The 8,549-nt window shown below is 50.5% G+C and overlaps 1 protein-coding gene across 1 annotated transcript; it reads right to left on the bottom strand.

Annotated features, from left to right (window-relative positions):
- Window positions 1-411: 411 nt before the first annotated feature.
- LOC113565108 (hemicentin-2) lies at window positions 412-8,171 on the bottom strand. Its single transcript, XM_026985802.1, has 8 exons — window positions 8,060-8,171; window positions 4,752-4,876; window positions 4,091-4,165; window positions 3,274-3,441; window positions 1,989-2,123; window positions 1,707-1,920; window positions 1,468-1,579; window positions 412-1,402 (listed from the first exon to the last, which is right to left on the bottom strand). The coding sequence occupies exons 1-8, from the start codon at window positions 8,169-8,171 to the stop codon at window positions 1,384-1,386; spliced, it is 960 nt and encodes a 319-aa protein (XP_026841603.1). The 3' UTR covers window positions 412-1,383.
- Window positions 8,172-8,549: the final 378 nt, after the last annotated feature.

Below are 8,549 nucleotides of genomic sequence, written 5' to 3'. Positions count from 1 at the left end.
ATCTTTTTTTTGGTTTTTGTTTTCGGTTATTAATATATGTTTTATTAATATTAAATTCATATTCATCAAATTGTAATTTTATTTGAATCTTTTGTGAAATTGTATCTATTTATCCGTCTTATCGAGAGTACAATATCTATAATGATTTTTGTTGTGTGTTGTTGTTGCTGCCGCCATATGTGGGTTTTAATTAATTATCGTTTTGGCCTTTGTTGGCCCATTCACAATAAAAGTATTATTATTATTATTAATATTAATCAAAAGATATTTACAGTGGACAAAATGCTCAACAGTGGAATGAATAATTCAGGAATTTAATTCAATTAAATCCAATCCAATTCAATCCAATAAAATGATGTGGTCTTTGAGGGGGCACAGGCAAGCACACACACACACAAGGAGTCTGTGGCATGTATCTGAATATCTTCCAAGCTACTTTACGCTAAGAAATCTATTCAAACTTCAATTAGTATCTCCTAACAGGTTAATCTTTTGTAAATTACGTACACTGACACTGAACGAATGTTGGTTATGTTTTTTTGGTTAAGTCGGATTGCCGATATATATCGTGTGGACAGTCGAGAGGTGGTTAGGGGGGTGGGGGGGACTGTACTATCCATGAGTTCTTGCCCCCTCCTTGGCCCACCAAACTCCAATTTTTTTTTTCTGATTTTCAGTCCTGCCTTTTGGTTTTTCCTGTTTTTTATGTACACAATTTAATATGGCTGTGTGTCCTGGCGTCCTGGTGTGCCTTTTGCTCTGGAATTTATTTACAAACTTAATAACACAATTATTTATTGCAGATTGTTGATGCTGATGTCTTCCCTCCGGGCTGGACGTGCCCCCTGCCCTCTTGTTCAATTAGTAACATTTATAATGGCGTTTTAATGTCTACGCATACACAGATACACAGATACATGGATACATATGTGTATGCCTTGCTTTGAATGGACTGAAATTGTCTACTTATGCAAATTTTCGTTACCATACGAGAGGGTGATGCCGATCCGGACTCGCACAGAGGAAGGGGACGGTGCTGGGGGGATGGGGGGATGGGGGTGGGTGGAACCTAATCATATATCAAAATTCGTCAACATACTGTACACAATCAACGGGGAAGTGAGTTTATCAACTAAACTAGGGCTTATCTAAACGCTCCTGGGCTGTCCAAGCGAGTCCGGCTAAATGCAGCTCGTCTGTGATTGGTTTTTGCATGATTTTTACACTTGATTGCCCCGCCCTCGGGGGCGCTTCAGTTGCTTAAGTTAGCAATTATTCTAGCTTTGGTTGTTGCCTTCTTTGGGTTTCCTTTCTAACACTGAAATAGCTTAAATAGGATGTTTTGCGAGCCCTCCGCCCCGTATCCACCGCCCTGGGAGGCGCTTAGGTCAGGAAGATGCGTCTGTGGCAGAAACAGGATGGAAAAAAGTTGCAATTGGTGACTCGTTGGGCAAGCTGTGCACTCACCTCACAACAACAGTGTTCAGCAGAAGGCAGGGCGCCAGCATCGACCTAAATATGTGCGCCAGGCGATCCGCCGAGGAGGTCTTCCGCCTGGAGATGGCCGCCATATTGTCGCCTGCAAGTGACAGCCGGGCAACCAGGAGATGGGATTAGATTCGGGGCAGGATTGGCATGATTATCATATTAATAAGCTGCAGGCATCGGTGCAATTTGCATAATTTCAGACTCCCTCCGACCCTCACCTTTCGAGACGAAGACGTAGATGCTAGCCGGCTCCGTGTTGCTGGCCGAGCACGTGTAGTTGCCCGAGTCGGTGACCTGGGGCTCGCGGATGATCAGCCGGCTCTGGGTGCGCGGCCCCGGTGTGGTCTCTATGGAGATGTCCCGCCTGGCGTCGTAGTAGTTGATGAGCCGATCGTTCTTCTGCCAGTACACGTACTGCGGTGGTGTGGGGCTCTGCGGGGAGAGGGGGAGGGGACAGGTGAGCTCCTCGCGGGGCACTCCCAGCTGGGTCTGCGTCTTACCTTCTCAATAATGCAAACCAAATTGATTGTAGAGCCCATGTCGACGTGCAGCTCGCCGGAGCCGAGGATGAAGGCCTCCGGCACGACCACTTGGAGATTCACAAAGTGCGAAATGATGCCAGTCGGTGTCGAGACCTGTGTTTTATGGAGAGAAAGTAGAAAGCAGAGACCCACTGCGATTGGTATTTGTAATCAACTCCGGTCTTAATGCCCCAGTGAGCTCCGAGCTCCGAGCTCCTAGCTCCCTGCTCCTTGCTCCGTGGAGGAGCAGAAATGTTGCACTCATTGAAATGCAAATCAAACAATTTCAATTTGGCACGCAAAAATGAAACAAAAACGAACGTTTTCTCTATAAGTGGTCCTTGGGATGTGCTCCGGGAGCGGAGCTCCTATCCGAAATATCCGGCAGGCGGCAAACGCTACAGCTCCGGATATGCTACTGCTTGGAGTAGGAAAAATAATCATTTTGGCATATTTGCATGCAGCTCTCGCTTGCCCCCACTCCGGCTCCACCCCACTCCGGCGAGGACATTGCCGGGTTGCCCCCTGGCTGACTCTCTGACTCTGTGACTCTCTGACTCTCTGGCCCTGGCATGCGGCTTCTCTTCTCATATTGAAATTGCATGCAAACAATTTTGAAATTGAAGCTACGTTTCCGAAACTGGTTCTCCATCCCCATCCCCATCCCCATCCCCATCCCCATCCACATCCTTGGCGCTTATGCCGTCTATCCATCTAGTCAAAGCAGCCCGAGTGGCACTTGTGCTGCTGCACAAACAGAGTTACTGTCAAGTGTCCATTTCAGCAGTCTGTAACTTTGTTGCTTAACCCCCCCCCCCCCCCCCCCCTAAGCTGCTTTCGTTTTGTCTGCTTTCTCTGCTTTCTCTCTGTGGCCGGGGACACGCCCTTTCCATATTTGCATTCGCATGACTTTGGGGTTTACTTCGAGGACTGCCAGTAACATTTTCTGTGGCCAAAATTTGCTGGCCGTGTCGTCCAGGGCCTGCCTGCCAGTCACATGGCCAGGATGTCCTTCGGGGGGAGCTTCATTTGCATTTTACAATTAAATCATGCACATGCGAGTAAATCGACGTGACGTGAAATCAGCGAATGCCATTGAGCCCCAAAAAAAAACCCAAAAAACCGAAAAACCTCAATATTGCGTATACGCACAGATAGCCAAAGAGAGCTTATGTAAATGCACTTTGGTTTATTTTCAACTCTTTCGTATGCATAATATATGGAGCCCCCCTGCCCTGCCCTCCCTTGTGCCACGCCCACTCACCTGACACTCGTACATGCCGTGATCCCGCCGCTGCACAAACTTTATCTGCAGCGTCCACATGTTGGAGCCGGGCGTGTGGAGTATCGCGAAGCGCTCGTCGTTGGTGTACAGCTGGGCCCCCGACGAGAGGATGTGCCAGTCCCGGCGACGGATCCAAGAGATCTGGTTCTGTACGGGGCGGGGGAGGGGAGACACAACAAAATTGATAACTAGGCATTACGCTCCCCTCAGGGGCTGGGGGGGGGGGGGGGGGGGATACATGTACGTGCAATTTAATGGGAGTTTGATGGAGCTGGAGGCCCGATAACAGCCACATTTCATGGGCAATTCATAATCGCAGTGCGGGCTAATTAATTGATATTTTTTCCCGGCGCTCCTTGCGTGTCCTTTGTGCGGCCTAATTGGCTGTTAACCCAGCGGAATGTCAAACAATGCCTCACCGAAATTGTCATCCTGCCAAACGTTTGCTTTCAGCCACAAATAAAGCGCTTGCGGGGAGGGGGAGGGGCGGCTGTGCTTAACAAATTAGACTTTTGCGTGCAAAAAAGCAAAATGAAATGGGAAACGAAAGCGAAAACGTACAGCAGGATGGGGAAGGGGATGGGGAAGGACGAGGACTGACAATGGGAAAATGAGCGGAAAATGCAAATAGTAAAGCATCTAAAATTGCAGCTGCAGATCCGTATCTATCTCTATCTTTGTGCCGTGCCATGGAGGGCTTCAATAAACAAAACGCTATATGCACGGCATGCAGGGGGGGACGGGGAGGAGGGTAGGTACAATTAGAGAGACAAAAACAAACCCAATTTACACCCACTCTATCCACGCCGGAGACCTTGCAGACGAGAAAGGCGGTGCCACCCAGCTGGACGGTGGTGTTGTGCGCCATCAGCTGTTGGAGAGAGGGAGAGAGGGAGAGAGAGCATACACAAGACAAAAAGTTAAAAGTTCATTTTTTATGGCCCCAAGTCGTACAATTAGTCAGCAAAACAGAGACAGAGACAGAGCCAGAGACAGAGAGACAATACATCAGAGTGGGACGGAAGGGCTCTGGCTGTGGGTCTGGCTCTGGCTCTGACTCTGTGGTGGGCCTGCCATTTGGATAATTAGATTCGAAGCCAGTGCGAATGAATTATAAATAAGCAGTAAAGATTAATTAGTGCCGGCCAGATCCGAATCGGACTCGTCCTCATGCCTGCTGGTAATTAGTGTTATCCCGATGCACTGCCACTGACACTGCCACTGGCTCTGGCTCTGTCACTGGCTCTGCCACTGGCTCTGTCACTGGCACGGACTGTCCGTCTTCATTCTGCCAAATTAACATATTGATGGAGGAGAATGGGGCCCGTGCTGTGCTGACAGGACAATCGGCCGGCACGTAGCATCTGTGTTTGCACTCCATTCAATTCGAATTTGAATTCAAAGAACTTTGCTGCATTGCACTTGGATTGGGGATTTGGAATTGGGGGGAAACTTACCTCGCTGTCCTCGAACATGGGACTGTCGCTGGAGTCGAGACTGTTGTCCAATTTCGAGTCGCCGCTTATGCCGCCGCGCATCCATAGCTTCTTCCAGTCGTTGTCTGTGAGCACGGACTTTTGATCTGCAATCAAAGAAGGAGGAGCAGTCGAGAGCGTAAGACAGGCTGGACAGGCCCCAACTCTGACCCCAATCGAAGCCTGTTGATGGCGGAGGGGGGGGAATGCTGAATCGACATTGGTGGCCTATCGATTTCCCAGACACTCAGACTTGATGAAACACTCGCTGGGTGTCACGCCATAGCCTCATGGCGGACAGGTTACCGGCTTAGCTTGCGCCAGGGAATCATCGCTTCTTTGGAGTCTTAAAACCGTTTAGAAGAGTGTCTCTTGGCAGCCTTAAAGCCAACTATTTTATGGCCACAGGTCCATGTTTCAAAAGTAATTAAAATAAGTTGAAAAGGCACTGCTCTGCCTGGCCAAAAGCAAACAATTTGGCAGGTCCTCTGACAGTACTTGGGCCTTCACTTTCTCCACTTCACTCCCCCCCCCCCAGCCAGTGTGTACTTTAATTAGGAAAACTTTAATTGGCCAAGTGCTCATTGCTCGAGCCCCTGGACCATCCATCCATCCATCTATCTGTTATTAACCTGGAGCGCTGGAGTGTGGCTGTGTGGAGGGGAATTTACTCAATCAATCAGGCGGACATAATGCCGTAACATTCCGTGGAATGGTCCACCTTGGCCATGGATTTGGGCAAACACACACACACACACACACAACACTCGCTGGCGGCTATAAAACACAGCGAAGCGAGCTCACAGTTTTATTGCCTCGTAAATTTTTATAGTTCATACTTTAGGCAGTGCCACAGTGCCACAGTGCCACAGTGCCACAGCGTTGCCTCTCTGTGTGTGTGTATCTGTGTGGGTGTTGATGCCGTGACGTCACGAAGCTGCATTGATTCAAAATTTGTGTTTTTCGGGCAGTATCTGCCTTTAACAAAGAAAACGCCAAATGCCTAGACAAAGGAGACGCCCAGCATGTATCTTTATGTATGTATATATGTATCTTTATCTTATGAGTGCCTGCCAGGCATACAAATGCAAAGAGCCAGAGCCAGAGTGGAAATGTATTGCTCAGACCAAGGCCCATACGCAAAGCCAACGAACGCAAAGGTCAAGTGGGGCGGTGGGGCGGTGGGGCGGTGCGGTGCGGAGCTCGATAATAGTGAAAAAACACGCACTGCTAATAAAATGGCTAAAGCCGCGTATTTCAACGCATCCTGTTTGGCTCTCCGACTCCGTCTCCGCCTCCGACTCCCGGGCCGACTGTGGCCCTACGTGCGCATGTCAGCTGCCTGCGGCTTAGGCGTGTGAATTATATTATGCCTGAAAGTAGGCAACAGGAATAAAACTTGCGCAAGAAGCGATAGAAAAAGGCAGTCCCGGCCCCCAACCGCCCCCCCCCCCCCCCCCCCCCCCCCCCCCCTCAGACCAGGAAGCAGCCCCACCAGCAGCCATACACAAGTTTTCGTTTCGTTCTTCGCATTTTTCATCCGCCCCCCCCAACACCGGGGGTGGGCGGAGGAGGGGGCGTGGGCCCAGCCTTCACTAAAAAGCGATAAATAATGAAGTCAGCAAGTGCGGCTGGCATGCTCGCATGTTTATTATTAATAATAAATATTTCTTGTCAATCTCCAGGCCCCCCCCCCCTTGGACCGTTTAAGCCGCATGGCGCAGAGTCACGACACATTGGCCATTGTCCTTGTTGCTGTTGTTGCTGTTGTTGTTGTAGTTGTGCGCACTTGTCATGTTTCAAATTATTATTTATCTGTCGCTGTCGCCCTGCCTCCCTGCCTCCCTGTCCCTCCTGTCCCCCTGCCACCCTGTCTATCTCCGTCTTTGTCTTTATGCCGGCGTGTGTCTAATACTTTAATGCCTCGCACTGTGTGTGTGTGTGCGAGTCCTAAGCCCGAAAGCCTCTTAAGGCGTCGCTCTTCGCCCGCCTGGCCCGCAAGTACTTGGCACTTTTTAAGCCGCGTGGCTCCGCAAGCCAAAGATCGCACTCATATGCGCCATGAGCTTAATTTTAAAACCGCTAAGCAAATTTGCCAAATAGCTGCCACGGCGAGTGCGTGTGTGCTGCCCCTTGCTGCGACCTTGTGGCACAGACACAGAGCGCATGTGAGACACCTCTTCTGGCTAAGCTCTTGGCATTGGCTGTGAAAATTAAGGGTGCCTCGGAGGCCGCTATAAAGAATCAAAAGTGAGCGTGATTTTCAGGAAAAAACTTCCTCCTCGATTGGAGGCGCCTCGTCACTCCAGCCTCAAAGTTTAGGCCTTGGCCTGCTCTAGGCGTCGCAATAAATTTTCAATTTTTGCCTTGTCACGCGACCTGCCCCTCTCTGACCCCCTCTGTCCCTCTCTGACCACCTCTGACCCCCTCTGTCCCTCTCTGGAGGCTGCGTAATGAGTGGACCGCGCGTTTCGATAAGGTGTCCCCTCGTTTGGTGGCGCATAATTTATGCGTAACGCGTTCGAACGGCGGAACAACAAACGGGAAACACCGCCACCGCCTCGCAGTTTCAGGTCAAAAGCAAAGCCACGAGGCGTCAACAAGGTGGGTCGCGGTCCCGGCCGCGGTCGCGGTCGCCCTCAACGCTAATCTCTCCCCTGTGTATTTTTCATTATCCTTATTATTTGTGAATGTTACGTGTTGGCCATAACTTAGACGGTCTAACGATGCGTATACGTGACGCACACGCACACAGACAGGCAGCGAGGAGGCGAGAGGGCCCGGTCCTTGGGTGTGGCACGCTTTTAGGCGCCCATTTAAAGTAAAGTTCAAATGGAAAATTAATTATTTTGTTTGCCCAGCAATCGCCACAAAAGATTTCAATTGCTTAGCTGCATTCCGCCCCCCCCCCCCTCGGCTCCCATGCAGGCACTGTGGCACATTTTCCAGCGTCTTCGGCAGCGCCGCAGGACGTTTGGAGGTGGTGGGGGGGGGCGGCAAATTCCTAGCATAATAAATCCGTAAATTGGCAAAGTTTCCCGCCCGACTTTTATTCCGCGTTAAGGGGCTTTAATTGTAGCTGGCCTAGGGCAGGGGGGGGTGTGCGGGGCTTGTAGCGATTTGTTGGCTTTGCGTAAATATTCAAATAAACTGCTGCATACTAGAGGAGGAGGGGGGGAGGCGCATAAATTTGGTTTTAATTTACTTAGCACTCGACTAAGCCTCTCGCCAGGCCCTCCAGCGGCCCAGGAATAGCCCTAATTAAATTCGTTGCTGGACCAAGTACGCACCTGGCTCGAGGGTTGTGGCCAGCAGCAGGGTCGGCAGGCAGAGCAGAAGGATGCGCAGCTCCATCAGATGCATGGGCCGCCGCAGACGGAGCAGCAGCCGTGGCGGCAACATTGGATCGCCTCGATTTGCTGCTCTTCGGTTCGCTTCGGTTTGGTTTGGTTCGGCTTGGTTTCTCTTCTTTTCTGTTCCGTTCTGTTTGTTTGCCTAGAGCCGACGTTGGGGCTGGCACATTGACGGCGGGCGGCTGCTTATTAGGGCTAATGGCTTTTTGAATGAACGCGCAGAATCCTTTCAGCTCCCTCAGCAGCACAATGGCCGGCAGTAGCTCCGGCGCACATATGCCCCCCTGATGGATGATGCTCTGGCAATGTGCAGCGTTGCCTTTTTTGTTGTCTGTTGTCCTGCGTGCAACAAAGCAACACGTCGCCAATTTGCAGCCTTCTTGTTGGTTTCTTTCTTCCTTTCTTCTCTAGGAGTTGCATGGAGGCG

The sequence above is a fragment of the Drosophila persimilis genome, unplaced genomic scaffold (assembly GCF_003286085.1).
Source record: "Drosophila persimilis strain 14011-0111.01,24,50 unplaced genomic scaffold, DperRS2 tig00000002-arrow-pilon, whole genome shotgun sequence".
NCBI classification, from domain to species: domain Eukaryota; kingdom Metazoa; phylum Arthropoda; class Insecta; order Diptera; family Drosophilidae; genus Drosophila; species Drosophila persimilis.
This window is presented reverse-complemented; position numbering and strand designations above follow the sequence as displayed.

Coding starts and splice junctions, on each gene's coding strand:
- LOC113565108 (XM_026985802.1), bottom strand. CDS start 8,171: ATGTTGCCGCCACGGCTGCTGCTCCGTCTGCGGCGGCCCATGCATCTG. Junction 4,877..8,059: donor GGCCACAACCCTCGAGCCAG/GTGCGTACTTGG, acceptor CTTTGATTGCAG/ATCAAAAGTCCGTGCTCACA. Junction 1,921..1,988: donor TGGTTTGCATTATTGAGAAG/GTAAGACGCAGA, acceptor CTCTCCCCGCAG/AGCCCCACACCACCGCAGTA.